The 19557-nt window shown below is 32.8% G+C and overlaps 1 protein-coding gene across 1 annotated transcript in view; it reads right to left on the reverse strand.

Moving 5' to 3' along the window:
- LOC124357145 overlaps positions 1-19557 on the reverse strand; it is a 92746-nt gene that overhangs the window by 65812 nt on the left and 7377 nt on the right. Inside the window, exons 6-9 of the mRNA XM_046808644.1 lie at positions 10883-11043; positions 9763-10058; positions 8261-8401; positions 4052-4230 (exon numbers count right to left, since the gene is read on the reverse strand). Of these exons, the coding sequence (XP_046664600.1) occupies positions 4052-4230; positions 8261-8401; positions 9763-10058; positions 10883-11043 (777 nt within the window). The remainder of the gene's footprint in view (positions 1-4051; positions 4231-8260; positions 8402-9762; positions 10059-10882; positions 11044-19557) is intronic.

Here is a 19557-nt window from a genome sequence, read left to right on the forward strand (position 1 = left end):
AACTAAATTAAAACATTGATTAATAAAGAACATGTATGTTGAATCGGTCAATTGAGAGTAAATATGTGGAAGGCGATCTAAGTTTATTGTACATCCTAATAAAACCAATCTGTAGATATTTTAATAAAGTAAATTTATTGTGCTTTAAAATCATAAATTCCATTAAATTAGTTTTTTTATGGAAAGGCTGATCTTTGACAGTTCAAATATGAATTTTTGATTTGTTTCATCACTGCTTAGTAAAGTTTAAATAAAACACTGAATTTAATTAAGTTTTAGGTCATATACATTAAAATCAAGTTGTAATATTAATTTCTTTTTAATATCGAAGTGTAAAAAAAATAAAAAAATAAAGATATGGAATTAGTAGATATTTATTAACCTCTTTTTAAAGACCTAAACAAACAGTTTTAAAAATCCAAATTTCCTTAACATTTATTCTTACACTTGACATTGAATATATAATCATTATTGGAGAGTAAAGTTTATAGCAAGATAATTATTATTTTTGTGTTTATATATGTCCAATTAAATGCATTTGTTGCAAATAGTAATAATTATATAAAATATTAATTTGTCTCAGATTGTATATAAATTACTCAAGTAATATACTATACTGATGGCGAGAGAAAAGAAGAGACCTGGATTCTGGCCTATCTGACAATTACAGGCGCTACTACTAGTATGTTGCCGCACCTTGTTTCGTAATTCCATTATTGTTTCACTGTTTTCATTGATTTGCGGCCTAATTGTTATGTTTTATAAGATAATTTAAATGACGGTACTGTTTTGATCAATTAAAATTGAGCAAAATTTATGTTTGTAATAAATTCTAATAATTAGGCTCTACAGTGGTTGTAAACAAACAATAATTAAGGAATGAATTACTGAAATTGAAGATTTTTTTATTGTTATGATAACAATTACTAATGTTCATATATGTATAATGTAAATGTAGTGCTTTTATGTATATAAAATTTAACAGTGATACCTTACTGACTAACACAATATTGAATATACAGTAAACAAAAAACCTCTTACGCAAAAAAATAGGAACATTTGTAATTGGATAAGAAAAATTTTCATCAACAGGTTTACAAATACCAAGTCAAAAGAAAATAATTACATTTTGCTAATGTAAAATGTGGCCCTCTGCAGGAATGCCACATTACTGAAAACAAATAACTCCATTGTTAGGATAAACAATTCGCAGGGTTGGTTGTGGGGCGAAGCGCCTGAAATTACCGCGCGGCAACACACTAGTACACAGCTGTGCGCTGGCACGGGCCAGGTCTCCAGGTCTCTTCTTTTCTCTCGCCACCAGTACAGTACTGTACATTTTCAACGTTATCTTGTTTGGCTTAATAATTTTTCTCTTATTAGGTGGTGGCTATTGACAAGTCACACATATAACAAGCACAAGAGAACACGTGCCATCAAATTCCAGTGTGGGATCTCATATTTAAATGAGTGACTCAATGACTCTTAAGTAGCCAGATATTACTGGAATTACTAACTAACAGTCAGCCTTTAAAACATATTTCTTGGGCCTAAGCATCAAAGACTCTCACCCTAGATGAAAGGTTCCTCTTGGCTGATTTATACCTTCCATTTGTACCTGGGTACAGCAAAAACAAATCTGATACTTATATGAGGTGTGGTTATCAAATAATGAGACTGACGTTGTAAAAAATTGTATTTGATACATAATCACTTATATTGTCAACTTCAATATACACTCCTTCTTTATCCCTACAATGTTCCATGGAATTTTGGCTCTCAGTGAAGTTGGGCTCTTCCAGGGCACGGATTGGCATTTCATTTTTGGATCACAAGAAAAAAACTATGTTTCATCACATGTTATTACATTTCCAAAAACATTTGAGTAATATTCAATCGCAATAATATAAAGTGTCAGTACAAACATTTTTACGAGCTTCTTGTTGTTCAAATGTTAGAATTTTTGGCACCATTTTGGCATACACTTTTCACATGTTAAAATTGTTATGTAAAATTTGCTTTACACATCATTCATCAATACCTATAGTTACATGAATTGCGCGAATACTTAATCGACGGTCAGACCAAATAAAATTACCGACTTTTTTAACATTTTCATTCGTTTTTGATGTTGAAGTGCGACCTGGTCGCGAATCATCTTCAACTTCTTCTCTGCCATCTTTAAAACGCTTTAACCATTCAAAAAATATGTGTCCGCAATAAATATTCACTGCAATACTCTTCTTTCAGTAAATTATAAGTTTCGGTAGGAGTTTTTCGAAATATAAAGTGAAATTTCACAATAAATCGTTGCTCTACTATTACACTAACCATTTTATCTGGAAAAACAAAAAAACAACATTAATGCGAATGTAGGCTCTGACTAAACTGTGTTGTTTACAGAAGCGAGACTAGCTGCATACTAAAGAGAAAGGTTCACACTAAACAGCTGTTGATTAATGGCGGTTGACACATGCCTCCTTGATCCACAGCAGGGTCAGTCTTGTTATTTAATAGCCACATCTCATATCTGGGCAACCCTACAGATGTCCAGAAGAAGCACATCACCAACCGCAATTTTCAAGATATTGGGGTAAAAGATTCAATCGATAGGCTAGTTGTAACAGACTGAAAATTAATAAATATATTAATATTGGATTTATAGCAAATAAAAATTATAATAATCAATCTTAAAAACAAAGCAAATTAATAAACATGATGTTTTAAAATACATAAAAAATATAAAACAAAAGATATCAAAATATAGAATAAACTGTGTAGTCAGACGAGTGACTCATAGCTAGTATCGAACAGACAGGCTACCATACAATGTAATCTAGCATCTGATTGGTTCACGGGATTGGCAAATGGGGAAGGAATGACATATTGGGCAAAAGTAGTTTAGTTCATACTAAGTTGTTCGTGATTATTGACCACCCGTTATCAATCCACTGGTTGTTATAGCAACGGAATGCCATTTCTCCACTGAACTTTGCACTTTGATTTTAAAAAGCTAATTATAGCTAGGGGGAAATATAGAAATTAATATACAACACTCTAAGGGCTAATTTTTAATATTAAAAAATGGGAAATAAAATAAAATTTCATTTGACAAAAGCTGTAATTTTTACCATTTTAATCGCTAGTACAAGCACTACACAGGTTACAAATATTAACTACAACAACAGATTACACAACTTGAAATCATAATTTTTTTACAATTTTCATGGTTGGATAGTGTGTATTGAGATTATGGTCTGTCCTGGAGATTAATAAACCTGGATACTATCATTAATTATATTAGTTACACAAGAGACAACTCATGAAATGCTATAAATTGAGGCACAGCAAAAGTGGGCTCCATCTGTGGAGCCCAAAATATGGGCTTGAGTATCTGGTATCAATCAAAGTTACATGGTGCAGCCCAAACATTGGACCTCAGAACTAACTTAAATAATCCTTAAGACCTCAGCACACATCATCAGTAAGAATGACTGTCCTGTGTAACTAATACAATCAGTTACATGGTGCAGCCCAAACATTGGACCTCAGAACTAACTTAAATAATCCTTAAGACCTCAGCACACATCATCAGTAAGAATGACTGTCCTTTGTAACTAATACAATCAGTTACATGGTGCAGCCCAAACATTGGACCTCAGAACTAACTTAAATAATCCTTAAGACCTCAGCACACATCATCAGTAAGAATGACTGTCCTGTGTAACTAATACAATCAAAGTTACATGGTGCAGCCCAAACATTGGACCTCAGAACTAACTTAAATAATCCTTAAGACCTCAGCACACATCATCAGTAAGAATGACTGTCCTGTGTAACTAATACAATCAAAGTTACATGGTGCAGCCCAAACATTGGACCTCAGAACTAACTTAAATAATCCTTAAGACCTCAGCACACCTCATCGGTAAGAATGACTGTCCTGTGTAACTAATACAATCAAAGATACTAACCTAAACACTGCCAAGTATAATGGAAACTTGCACATTGACAAATGACCACAAGACGAATTGATTCTGAATAATCATACCTCATAGTGTTTGGTGGAATTGATCAATTGGATCAAGACCGGGTTGGCTTTCTCGACCAGTGAAGTGACCACAGTGATGAGCGAAGATGTGCTCTTAGCTTGTGGAAGCAGAACACTGTGTTGGTGGTGGAGTGGTACAGATGTTGCACCCAGCCAATTCCCGTCTAGGCATGAGTCACCTGCAAGTACAGCAATGTAACATAAACTACACACAAACATTTCTCCGCTAATTTCAAATTAAAATAATTTTAAAACATTGAAAATCACAACGTTTTGGTCCTGATTGTTAGCATTGAAACACTACAAGGTGCATGGTGCTCTAAGCAAACCTAATGATTATACCTTTAGAAACAATAATAGCCTGAATCTTTAATGATTAATACACTATAAGCATGTTATATTTCCTCTATTACACAAAGGATATATTCTAACTCACTTTGGTGCAATAAACTAGTAACTTATAATACACTGTTGATGTGTAAGTTTAGACAATATAATAAGCAATGTTAAATAGTCTCCAAAGGTTTTATTTATAAAATTAGTAAAGATCATAAAATACTGATTGTATTCCTTTTTTATGCAAGATACTCGCTTTAACATCATTACTGCGGCTCTGAAATGAATAATCCTGACTTCTGTAACAGAACACACTAACCCCTATGAGACAGTCAACATTTTAAACTCCTGTATAATGATCGTTTAGTGATACTGCACGTTTTAACACATTTACTGCAGCTCTAAAATGAGTAATCCTGACTACTTGTACCAGGGCTCACTAACACATCTGGTGCAGACAACATTATAAACTCCTTTCTAATGATTGTCTAGAAATATTACATATTGTTTCTAGACCCCCAACTCGGCTGCACTAGATTCAACAACTGCATGCCGAATCTATCTAGCTAATATATAATCTGAGTTACTATCATACCTAACTCTGAAAAAACCTGAAAGTAAAAGTCCGAAAATCAGGGCTATGGATTAAGTTGAAGACAAATATGATTTTGAGCTTAAAGAGAACGACTCTATTCATTCTCAAACATCGACCGAATTATATACAATTATTTCAATTGTGTACGAGTGCGAAAGTAACTAAAACTCAGACACAAACCTCGTAGTAGAAAGTGTGAATCCCAAAGACCCAGTTGAAGACCAATACGATTTTGAGTTTGAAGACCCTTCATGGTTTCATGGAATATAAAGAATGGATTGCAAGTAAATAAAATTATAAGTTCTGAATTTGATCAAAATCTTCTGTAAGCTGATTTTTCAAGTCTGAACATCACGGCGATGTAAAAAGTAAGGTGAAACGAAAGCTTTCGGTTAATTTATTTTTGTCACGCTTCCGAACGGAGAAAATATCAAAGATACTGGCTTAATTACTCGCAATCAACAGGGCAGATATTCTGTAAATTCTGCCTCATGCTTCAACCAGAGGACAAATCCACATCTTTTAGCAAAGGGTTTAATGATTGGAAAAATTCCTTTACATTAGCTGAGAAACATGAAAAATCCAACGACCACAGGGCTAATGTTTTGAAATTTATTTTGAGGAAAAAGACTACATCTAATGTCACCAAACAAATTAAAAGCCAATAGCAGGAAGAAGTGATATATTGGCGGGAAATATTGACGAGAGCTGGGTCTGCTGTAAAATTTTTGTCGAGTAGAGGTCTCTCATTTAGAGGTGATAACCAAGCGTTTGGATCTACATCAAACATACTTTTTCTAAGCTGTCTTCAGCTGATAAGTGAATTTGATTCATTTCTCGCCCAACACATAACCATACATGGTAAAAAAGGCAAAGGTAGTGTATCATACCATTCATCTGATATTTGCAGTGAATTTATTGGTATAATGATATTTAATGAGATATTGATAATAAAGAAGTACTGAAAAAATCGTAAATGAAATCAAGCAAGCTCGCTATTCATAGACTCCACACCTGACGTATCGCACACAGTATTGGCTGTAGTATTTCGGTATGTTTCATTGCCCAATACTTGCGCTACCGAACGCCTGATACAACTCTTACCAAGTGTATGCCAAATCTGGAAGTTTGGAAGAAGCAACCCTCAGTTTACTTGAGAAACTTGAGTTGGATGTCGATAACTGTCGTGGACAAAGTTGCGACAATGCATCAAACATAGCGGGCATATACTCAGGTCTTCAGGCAAGGAATAATAGTAAAAATTATCTTGCTGACTATGTACCATGTGCAGATTACTCACTAACCCTTGCTGGTTTTTTTGCTACCGAGCAGGGGTGTCGAGAAGCCACAATATTTTATACATTCATTCAAGACCTGTATACTTTTTTCTCGGCATCCACTTAACGGTGGATCAAGGAAAATCAAAGAAATATCAGAGAAAGCTAATGGTAAAACCCCTAAGTGACATAAGATGGTATGCTAGGGCAGCCAGACGCCCTTCTAGCTTTAAAAATAAGTCGACATGAATTAAAAGATGTTCTTGAAGAGCTAAATAAAGACGATACTCAGAAACCTAAAACACAATGCGCAGCCTCTGGGTTTCTAAATACACTTGGAAATTTCAAAACCACGTTATTAACTGTGATCTGGGACGAAATTCTCGAGAGAGTTGATAAAACAAGTAAAACTCTTCAAAATCAAAATTTAGACCTCTTTGGTGTTACAAAAGAACTTGAAGCACTTGAGTGAAAAAAGACATTTATTTGATGGTTTCGAGTTCAAAGCATTGAAACTTCAGAAAAAGAAGAAGCTGTATACGACAAAGTAAGAAAAAGAAAGCTATTGCCCGATGAAAAGAAGGACAGAAGCATGGAAGATACATCTCCTCGAGAAAGATTTCTCACTGGGATGCTTATTGCCATTGTTGACAACATAGCTTCAACAAAAGAAGAGAGGCCTATAAAAATTTCGACACAAGATTTAAGATCTTACAAAATCTAGAAGAGAAAAATTCCAAAGAGGTGGCTTGTGAAGCTAAACTATTAGGAGAAGTATACAAGAATGATATTGATGGGCAAGACTTTGCCCAGGAATGTAACCTTTTGAAGCAATACATGGTTTTGGAGAACCTTTCTTAGATCAAAGAAATGTACGCCTACATAAAATCAAACAGATTAGAGAACACTTTCCCCAATTTGGAGGTCGCTCTCAGGACATTTCTAACCTTGCCTGTGACGAACTGCATAGCTGAACGTATAGCTTTTCAGCTTTGAAAAGAGTGAAGTCAGAAATTAGATCATCGATGGTTGATGAAAAGCCTAATGGCTCATTGTTGCTGTGCACCCAAGACGACATTACTTTAAAATTAGACTACACAAACATTATTTTTGCAACACGGAAAACCAGAAAAAGAGGGAGACAAACATTTTCATTACACTAAATGAGCAACCTGGTGAGTATGAAATACACAAATAGATGATAGCAGTCAAATCTAATATTTGTGAACTGTGCATTAATTAGTTAACCCGATGAAGTCATGTTTAGTCTGTAGTGGTAAGCCAACAAACCAAAAATAATCCAAAGAAAATGTGATTAAACGAATACTGTAAATAATGTAAACACTTCAAATGTAAAGAAGGGAGGGTGGGTGATCTGTGATGCCGTGAGGTATGTTACACGCATTCCCACCAGAGGCTAGTAGATACCTAACGGCTACCGGTTGACAGTCCGGGACACGGCGGGTCCATAGGTGGTAGATAATGGGGAGGCTCTTGAAAAGGATCAGGATAATTTGTGAAGGAGAGTTAAGGGATATTGAGTCTAAAATCCCTTCCGAACCAAAACTGGCATTTCAGACTAAATCTAAATTTACGTTGGTGGGGGGGAGCGTAATCAGCTGGCAGGGGTATAGAAAGGGGCACTACTCTTCGTTGTGCCTAGGGCGCTGGCAAGGTGTAAAACGGGCCTGGTTAACACCATTACTGTGGCTCTAAAATGAGTAATCCTGACTACTTGTAACAGCACGCACTAACACATCTGCTGCAGTCAACATTTTAAACTCCTGTACAGTGATCGTCTACTGATATTACATATTTTTAACACCATTACTGCAGCTCTAAAGTGAGTAATATTGACTATTTGTAGTGTAAAAGTACAATATGCACAAACACGTTAAATATACATTTTCATTTCATGTATTTCACAAAATTAATATTCATTATCTCCCAATGTATTTAAGAAGAGAAACATTTGAAAGAAGAGTTGGTGAAATGTTTTACATTTAGGCACTGGTAATGACTTGAATCCTTTCATAGTTCCAGCCCAGACAAACAGTTCTGTGCGGTTGGCAGATCTGCTGAACAGAGCGACATCATCCCTGTAGGAGTTGACGGGGATTGCCAACCACTCATTTGCATAATCTAAAACAAACAAAAAATAATCTCATATGTAGATTTACTGTTTACCCAAAAATATTCCACTTTGTCAGGAAAAAGGATTTCATTTATACTGTCATCTTAAAATGATGGATGACCTTTTCAATGGCAACGTCCAAGTAACCAAACATTTTAAGAAACTACATAAATTACCTTCATTGGATGATAGGATTTAAAAAAAAGTAAATAAAATGCTGATGTCATTTAGAAAAGTTTTCTAAATGTATGAACTTTAAGATGTTACATGTCGATTTTATATCAATTCAAATTCAAAATAAATGGTCTTAATGTTGTTACCGTGCTGCAGCCTGCATGCAACATCATGTGCAATTGTGTTTTATGTATAAGCAAGTTATATATATTTATTTATTTATATGTGTGTTGTGTTGTATAATTTCTAATTTTATGACAAAGCCATCCACCATCATGGCTACTACGATTCAACGATGAAGGTTAACCCTTCAAAACATGTCACCATAAGAATATATGCAATTGAATTGGATTGATCGTAGGACATAAAACCTATTATGTTAGTCAATATAATTGATCTTAGGCTAATCACACAATCGTGTTTTAGGAATGAGGTAAAGCTGGGGTCGGAAATTCGATTTAGTACCTAAAGACACGTTTGCTGTGTGTGGTGAACAATTAAAACTTAAAAATTTTATTAGACTTTAACTCAACACAGTATTACTTCCAAATTAAATATAAAAAACAGCTGTGTGTTTTGCATTTACTTCTACTGAAACTATAACAAAATTTGAGGTTAGCACATGCAAAAAATTTGATATTATGTGTATGCAATGTAATAATTGTTAATTGCCTATTTTGGCTATTTAACAAAAATGTCGTTTTTTTTTTTTTGTTTTCATTTTTTTATATTACACACATTACAAAAAATACAAGTAATTAATTAATACAATTTGAATTAACATAAATTATTAAATTGATATTTAAGTACATTAACTGCTGCCAAGATTTCCCGCCCTGAAATAAAAACAACAGATATTGCATTGTTATCCACATGTTCTTTGTTCTTTGTTCCAGGAGAATGAGAACCAATATCATATAGTGATAAACCACAAAACTAGGTACTGGTATTTAGTTTCTTCACTTATTAAATCCGAGATTCTCAAAAGAAATATTGAAGAACAGTGTGTCAGAATTACTAATCAGCGGCTCTTTTCAGTACAAAATAATTAATTAATAATATTTCAAAAGTTGGATGTTTGAATATAAATCAATATGAATATAAAGACAATATAAATCAGAAATTAATAAAAAATGTCTTTAACAATGGAAAATGAAAACAACACTATACAGTCAAAACAACTTAACATACTCACCAAGAGACAACTCTGCGATGAAGTCACCAGACTCAGTGACTCTCAAAACATATGATTTGTCTCCATTAACAGCTAGGTACACCTGTTGAGCCAGTTTGAATGTTGATACCTGTGAAACTCGTGGGAGAGTGAGGGTTCTGTGATGTTCGAAGAGAGGGGAATTGGCAACAGTGACTAGCCAATGGATAGCCAAGCTTTCGTTACAAGGTAAAGGAAATGCCAGAAACAGCTGCTGACCAACAGTGAACACAGTCACCGATAAACATGCACACATCAGCGAGAAGTTCTGCAAAAGACTGCAAGCAAAACACCAATTGAACTGTGATTTTTCTGGTTGCAAGATATAAAACAGTTAAAAAGGTTTAATATTAAAAAGTTAAAATAAATAAAATGATGACTACAAAAACAACTTTACAGTAATGACTAAAACATTTGTGATAACAATCAATTCTCAGTTTTGTTACTTGCTGTTGTATTTTGTTATAAACATACTAAAACTTGAATTTTTCACACAAAAACAATTCTATAGACGAAAAATAAAATAAAAATATGTAGACAAAACTTAATTAAAAACAAAACAAAAATCCCTTGCCTCTATTCTATATTCTATGATAAAAAGAAATTAAATATAGTTTATGTCACAGCCGGAGAAGTATTTTATGGCAATTTGAAATGGCCAATAGACTAATTAGGTTGCTGATAGTTTTGTAGTTTGTATAATCTTGTTTGGGAAAGTTCCAACAGGTCCTTATTGAACCCATGATGATGGGATATTTTAAATATTTTTCACTATAAAAAGTATTCAACAAACAATGTATTTGCATGGTTTTAAGTAGTTTTAGCTAAAATTTGAAAGTAGCAACTTAAGAAGTAAATTAACTATAGAAGAAAAAATATTTATATTAACACATTGTGAAAAACAACTAAGAAGATCTTGATTTTTTCTGACTGTTCCCAAAAAAACAAAACTATATAAAAAACAAACAATATGCATGAGCAATTCATCTTTATGTAACCTCTAATGACCGTAAGGAACATCAATTTTATATAGAGTGAATTCTAGAACTACAATTCATATCAAGAAACATTTTATACTTAATAATGAGAATTATAAATGTACCTGAGGCCCAAACTGCTACCGCTGGATTCAAACACTATTTCAAAAACATCCACATTTGCAGGCGATCTAGTATCAACTAATACCAGCTGATTCCTCCCACCAACACTCAGAGCTGCCATGGCTGTCGTCCTTGTATAATGATTTCTACGTTTGATCAATTCCTACATGGAAAAAGTATTAAATATTACAATACAACTTTAAGTAACTAGTACAAAAAAACTTAAATCATGGGATAGAATATTATGTTTTCATTCTGGTATTAAAACTGTGGGATAAAAATAATAAATTAGTGGTGATTTTTAACACAAAGCACAATGTATGATGAATTAAAAGTTTTATTACTGTTAGGATTCCACTGGAAGTCTTTCAACATGCATGATATTACAATAATACAAGAAAACCAGTCCATAGGTCAGTCATACTTCAAATAAGCCTGTATAAGCTAGCCTACAAACACGCTTAAAAACATAAAAAGCTGAAAGCATAAATAGATGTATTAAGTTATTTTAAAATATGTGTCTCACTTTAGATCACAATCAAAACATCTACCCAAGAACTTAATTGAATTAACTCCATAAGTTATGATGATTTATTATAAAATAGATATTTTGTTTGATGTAACAAAATCCTACTATATATTTTGAATAGATTTAACAGGAGATTATTTCTAGATAATTGTATGAGAGGTCTGATGGTACAGTAGCCTATACAAAGTCTCATATTATGTAATGATTAATAATCAAACTAGTATCATCGGTATAAAGGGATAAGGTTGATTGTGAATAATCAGTAAAAATTGATGAAGAAGGAGGGTCATAAATGGAAAGAAGAAACAGAAGAAGACCCAAATTTGGACACACAGAATGCACCTAAAGAATTTTATAATCGACAATGTCAATGGCTTTTGTGAGATTACAAAAAGGTCCAAGAATATCTTCACCATAATCGGCCGCAGTGAAAAGACCATTGAGCAAAATGAATGACAAGAAGTATTCGCACATGTCTAAAACCAAACTGAACCAAAGTCATGTTCTTTTTGTCTTGGGTCCTGTTTACGGTCTTTTCAACAAAAGGACATAAGAAGTTAAAGTCCTTCTTTAGGGTTTCAACAAAAACATTTCATTGATTAAACTTATATGCTCTAGAAACCTTCCAAAATGCTTCTGTAATGAAGACTTAAAATTATTTATATTTCTTTTACTATATAAATGTTGTTCTTGTTTAACAATGGCATTAAATTTTCCAACACTTTGATTGAAATAATTTATTAGGTGGATATATTATCCAAGAAAAAACCTCTGTTTCCATATTTATGTGTTACTTCCCATATTATGATTTTTAAACTAATGATTTTAGAGTTAGTGATTAAGGTCTACAAATCCGAAATAATCTTTTAAGGTAATTAGTGTGATTGTATTAAAATATCTAGCATTAAATATATTATGATTCTGGTCTTTTTCAGAAATATTAGAAAAACTCTTGATACAGTAAATCTACAGTAAGAGGTCCAATCAACCATTTAGGGACCTGTAGAGTCAGACAATAGTGTTCTTGAGAATAGGGAGTGAGTGAGATCGCTGCAGATTCACAATGCAACTAAATACTGTGCCGCAATATGATGTCCTGACAAAGATTGGAGCTACGTGAAAAATTAAGTTTAACCTGTTTGCGATGACGGCTTATTTTCAGATTTTTTTTTACCATTAAATTTTCAATAATAATGTCAAAAACCGTAATTCTTATACGTTTAACGTCTAAGTATAACAAGAACAATATACAGGGTGGTGCATATGTCAGTTTCCCTATAAAATGGGATATTTTTTTCGATAGGTTGGTAACAATGTTAAGTTGGCAGCAACATGGAGTAAATTCATTGTTGTCTGTTCAAGTGGCTAGTGTAAAGTGACATTCATAGCATCTGTTATTTGTTTTCGTGTGTTTTAAAAATGTTTACAACCCAACAACGAGTTTACATCCTTCAGTTTTGGTGGAAGCATAATAAAAATACTGCTATAATAATTGAAGAATTTAGTGGCAAATATCCAGGTGTCGTGATACCCACTCGACAGTGTATGCGGAAGTTAAATAACAAATTTGAAAACACAGGAAGTGTTTTAAATGTCCCGAAGTGTGGTCATCTATGATCAATTTGCAACGAAGAAAACCTGCAGACAGTTGCTCAAGCTTTTGTAGCCAGTCCCGGTAAATCAACTCGTAAGGCATCTGCTGAACAGAAATATCAAGAAGAAGCATGCAAAGAATGTTACAGCAATTTAAATTTAAGCCATACCATCCATCTTTACTCCAAGCGCTTCACGAGGAAGATTCCGATAACAAATTGGAATTCTGTGAGACAATAATTATCTGCTCAGAGGCTGATCCAAATTTCTTGTGATAAATTTTATGGTGTGATGAGGCATGTTTCAAACTAAATGGACGCGTTAATCGGCATAACTGCGTGTACTGGTCAGACTCATAACATAATCCAAGCAGAACTCAATGTGCCTGATGTTATGGTATGGGGAGTTATTACGAGTACTGCACTGATTGGTCTTTATTTTCTTCAAAGAAATATTAACTCAGAAAGTTACTTACGGTTGTTGCAAGAAGTAATAGTTCCCGAGCTCAGAAACAATTATGTTTTTCAATATATATTCGCTCATCTGGCAACAAGATGGTGCCTCAGCACGTTTCGGTATCCAAGTTTGAGATTTTGTAAATAACAAATTTAATGAATGGAATGTTCACTGTAGTACAATCGATTGGCCTGCGTGCTTGCCAGACCTGACCCCAGGTGATTTTTCACTGTGGGGTGTTATAAAGGAGACTGTGTATGCTTCAAAACCGCATAATATTTACGAACTCAGAAACCCAATTAGAAATGCATTTGAACTTGTTAATAACAATAAACCTTTATTGCTTAAAACTTGTGATTCTGTTCTCAGTCGTTGTATGAAGTGTATACAAAATCAAGGTAGACATTTCTAACAACTGCTAAAACATTCTATGGTAATATTTAAGTAATTTTATATAATGAATTTGTTTTCTTTCCTAAAAGTGTTTTATTCAATTAACCTATAGTGCCTTTAAATTTCTCTTCTGGGGAAACTGACATATGTGCCACCCTGTTTATATATATATATATATATATATATATATATATATATATATTTCATGTGTGCATGTGTATTTCACTGAACTCCTCCTAAACGACTGGACTAATTTTGAAAATAATCTTACCACTGCATGGCAGCTGCCTGGTTGTCAATGCCTTCTATATTTGAACCAAATAAACAATAAAAAAAGAGATAACTATATTACTATATATATATTCTTAAGCTATGTTTTCTTGTGATGAGATTAAGTAATAAATATGAACAACTTAATAATTAATAATATAAAAATAAAATACAAAACGTCCGGTTATCCCGATGTTAGTTTTTCTCAAGAGTTATGGGCATGCCCGATTAATAGGACATTAGTATTTCTCACCACTTCTCTAAACATTGTTAGTACTCAAAGGGTTAATCTAAAGGTATACTGACATATTTGATCCATATTATCTCTCTGTCTAGTATAGAGTTGTCTGCAACAGCCTATTAGTAGTTGAAAGTGATGTTTATATAATATGTCCATATTAGTTTCATATCAGTTAAACTTTTGAAACTTGAAGATTTCTGAACACCTTGTGGTTGTTCATACCTAAGCACCCCAATTTACTATTTAGCACTTAGAAGAAATAGTACGGTATACTGGTGATCATTGATTGCACTTAAGAGCTTCAGTAAAATTCTTACACTATTTCCACAATGTTATCTCTATAAATTCATTTGAATTTATATAGTGAGGAAGGAATTATTTCTTGAATTACCAGTGATAGGTTTAGCCATAAATATATCATTTATATATCTGTAGTTAAAAGTTACTGTATGCTGTAATTATGTGAATGTGCGTGCATATGTGTGTGTGTGTGTGTGTGTGTGTGTGTGTGTGTGTGTGTGTGTGTGTGTGTGTGTGTGTGTGTGTGTGTGTGTGTGTTCAGTCCACAGTTCACAAAAATCTTTATTAACCAAAACTTTTACAAAAAAATACAATTCCATGTGCTGTACAAAGCACGTGTGAAAAGGAAAACAATTTCTTTTTTAATATACTAGCAGTTTCCCGCGGCTTCGCACGCAATTTCCCGTTGAAAACAGTACACTATATTCACTTATTCTTTTTCTATCACATTCTAAACATTGCTGAGATAATTGACAGTCGTTCCTTCGTGAGCCTCTTGGGCGCATTATGAAGGTATGTATCATATTCCTGCCTCTATCTTTCGTGGTTTTTGCTAGGTGTTGATAAGTTATGCAGAACAGTTACTGTATACGGATTAATCTCGGTAAACTAATTAGGTTATAAAGAATCACATTCGGTCTGTTAAAAAATTAATTTTCTGTCTAAGATATTTCCAGTATTATTTTAGGAGTGTGCCTTCAAGAAAATGTATCAAAGAAACCAAGTTTCGATCATAAAGTGTCTTCTTTCGGCTCTTTTCATTTACCTTCGATGTAACCAAATTCGATTACCTTATGTGCAAACATTCACGGATTTGTATAATGAGGTTGTTTTCATAATAGCGTTTAATAGTATTTTCTTTGAATTAAATAGTTTATTGATCATTGATGCAATCTGAATTTAAAAACATTACTGATCAAGCACTTTACAATAAAAATGTTTTAAATTTTAAATGTAAACAAATGTTTCTGCCTCTTTGATGAACTTCAGCTGAAAGTATTATCAGCTGTTAAGTATCAGTTCGCTTTGTATACGTGTTGTAGCGCAGTCTGTCGGATCCAATATAAAACACACCAACATCAACAACAATTTATAATTAAAAAATTAATGAAATAAACTATTAAAATTGGACCAAATACCTCTCTAAAAGTATGCCTATGTTACTTCCAGGAACGTGTACAATCACTGTACAAAATTTCACGATGTTTCGTGCATTGGTTCCAGAGTTATAACGGAACATACAAACAAACATTCGCATTTATATATATATATAGATTGGCATTATATATTACAGTTGGCAAAGCACATTCAAAGCCTATTGAGTCTCTTTTGGCAGAGGGTGAACTTAAATTTAAATAATTTGCATGTTTCAAAATATTTAGATATTATAAATATATAAACTATTACACAAATTAAACAAAACCAAATAATAGTAAAAAGCTTAACAAATATAAGGGCTAATTAGGCAGATTAATATATATATATATATATATATATATATATGTATGTATATCAGTAATACATGATTAAATACAAACATTAATCAACTGTAACAAATATATTAAGTTATTTAACAATAATACCAACAATAACAGGATTTTATATAAAATATATAGAACAGTTTCAACAATTACAGCTTAACAGTAGACATTCATAACAAACATAAAACAAAACAATTTTTAAATAGACTGCCACCATAGTTCATTATGAATGCATTGAAATGTTTAATTGCTGTATAAGTGAATTGCTTTCTTGCCAACTCCTTCGTGTAGTTTGGCATTGAAATTTTCTTTACTTGCGATGATCTTGTATTAACTACTCTCTTTTTAATGTCGAAACTGTCTAAGAATTTATGGATGTAATTTAAACAATGATAAACTTATGTTTATTAGTTGATAAACATAATTAGTTGATTAAAAGTTAAAATGTTGTTTTCCTTAAATAAATGTGAAATTTTATCATATTTCTTTAAATCATAAATATTTCTCACAGTAAATCTTTGTGAATTTTTTATTGGTATTAAAATAGACTCATAGGTACCTCCATAGTGGATTATTCCATACTGCAAAGTGCCTTCAAACCAAGAGGTACCTATATAGTTGTCTTAGCAGATTGGGTTTCAAAAAACCACTCATATGATATATAGCATAATTAATTTTTCTTAGTTTAGTGCTTAGTGTATTTATACAGACTTTCCATTTTAGATCTCTATCAATAGTTAGACCTAAGTATTTTACATTATCCACTATTTCTATTTCATCACAGTTACAACCATAGATTGGTGTTTATGACAATAAAACTTACTTTCTTTTTGCAGAGATTTACAAGACATATTTCTATAAAAAAAGAGTATATATTTTGTTTTAGTAACATTTATTAGGAGTTTGTTGTTTGACAACCATTGCAAAAGCTTTTCAAGATCATTTGAAATTAGATATCTTAACCTATGTTTATTGTATGCAGAGCATACCACTGCAGTGTCATCTGCATAAGCAAAAATCTTTGAGTTTAATTTAATTTTCAGCAGCTCGTTTATGAATAAATTAAACATTATTGGTCCTAGATCACTGCTTTGAGCCACTACGTGGCTCAACCCTAATGTATTGCTAACATATTTGTTCACTTTTACAAGTTGCTTTCTTTTTCTGCAAAAAGAATTTAACCAAGCCAATGCATTTCCAGCTATACCATAGGTTTCAAATCTTTTCATGAGTATGTCTATTTCGACCAGGTCAAAAGCCTTCTGAAGATCAAGGTAGACAGCTGCAGTGAATTTATTCTTGTCAACAGACTCTGCTATGTACTGAATGTGGTTTTTTATGGCCAAGTCAGTCCCCTTATTTGGAAGAAATCCAAACTGATATGGGGATAAGATAAGTAATCCAAAAGCTGATTCTTAATTAAGGTTTCAAATAATTTAGCTAGAGTATTGATGAGCGATATAAGGCGATATGATGAAAATTCGGTTGTGCTTCCATGTTTGAAGATTGGTATAACACAAGCTATTTTAAATGTATCAGGAAAACATTTTGAGCAAGTGACTTAGAAAAAGTGTGATGCAGAATTGGTAAAAATATATCAATATTGTTCTTTACTGTTACAATATCAATGCCATCAATACCACAGCTTCTTTTATTTTTCATTTTATTAACAACCTCAAGAACTAAGTTTTGTGTTACCAAAAAATGTTCAAATACAGCCGAACTATTGTGAAAGTTGTTTTCAAATAAATCATAGCCAAATTCATCCTGTTTAGCTTTGATGTCACATTAACAAAATAATCATTAAAACAATTAGCAACAAAAACCTCATTGCCTGCCACCTCTACATCTTTACCATTACACTTTATATTAGTAAATTTCATTGTATCTTTTTTCATTATATTTTTCACAATTTTCCAGTAATATCTAATGTTTCCATAATTATTTTCTATTAGCGATGAGTAATAGTTTAATTTACATTTTTTTTATTCTACTGTTTACTAGTTTGGACATCTCATGATACTGGGATTTTAAATTTATATTCATTTTGTTAGTAATATATAATTTATATAAGTAGTTCTTCCTATTCACTAAGTTGAACAGTTCCTCAGTTATCTATGGGTTACTTTTTCTGTTTTTACTAGTTAATTTTTTAAACTGAAAGAAGCATCATAACATACATTGTACAAATCATAGAAATGCTGTAAACTTACATTGACATCATCATTAACATAAACAGGCGTCCAATCAGTACTTATCAATAGTGTACGCAACTTTTTATAATCTAAACATTTATAAAAGGATGATTTTTTAGTAATGTTTACATTAATTGACACTTTTAACATCCAATACCCAATGATCAGTTAAACTTGCAGGAATAACATCACAGCTAAATTTCATATTTTTTGTGTTTCTAACTAAGACATGATCTAAAGAAGAAGAAGAAACACCATTACAAACCCTAGTAGGTAACTTTACATAGTTTTTAAATCCATAAGAAGAATATAGATCATTGTATTTTTGGCCAGAGCCTGAATTTCTTAATGTACATATATTTATGTCACCTAATATAACAGTTGGGTCAATTTTGTTATTTAATAAACTGTGAAAATCTGTTTCAAAAGCTGCATAAGTATGTCTACAAGAACAGTAAATAACTTAGAGTGAAAATTTAAAGTGATGGTTGTTAATGGAGATAGGTAGAATAATATTAATTATTTCAGCTGTAGGAAAGCAAATAAGCTGATATTGATAATGCAGGTCAGAGTCCATATAGATTATTACCCCACCAGCTTGGTTATGTTGTCTAGGTTGTAGATGCATGTTGTAGCCAGGAATATTGAATTTAGTCTCTTCATCATCTTTACACCAAACTTCACTACGGATTACAATGTGATAGTTTATATTTTGTGATTTTAAATACTTGTATGTTAAAAGTTCATCATTAAAAGTTCATCAAAGTGTTTACGTATGCTTAGAATGTTTATGTGAAAAATATGTAAGTCCTCTAGGTTATTTAACTACCCAGCAGGGGTCACTTCTGGCTGGTTTATACCTACCAGTTGAACCCACCACTGGGCACAGCAAAAACCAATGTGCCACTTCAATCTGGGCAACCTTATGGATGTCCAGTAGTGGCACATCACTAACTGCAAATGTTGAGATTCTGGGATTCATGGGCAATTCGATAGGTCTAGTCTACTGTAGAAGATGACTGTTGGAGTTGATGGGGTTTGTTCCCTTACCTCAGAGGTTCTTGTTAACCTCAACAAGGGTGTGCCACCCCCTACCTACTTTGACTGGAGAGGCTGGTTCAGAGCTGGCCTCCCCTTCTTCCGGAATGACTGAGATGTAGTGCCCTAATTCTTCCTTATGGATCTCGATAGGAGGCGGCCCCCCCCCCTAACCTTACCC

This window comes from Homalodisca vitripennis, chromosome 3, assembly GCF_021130785.1.
Source record: "Homalodisca vitripennis isolate AUS2020 chromosome 3, UT_GWSS_2.1, whole genome shotgun sequence".
Classification (NCBI taxonomy): Eukaryota; Metazoa; Arthropoda; class Insecta; order Hemiptera; family Cicadellidae; genus Homalodisca; species Homalodisca vitripennis.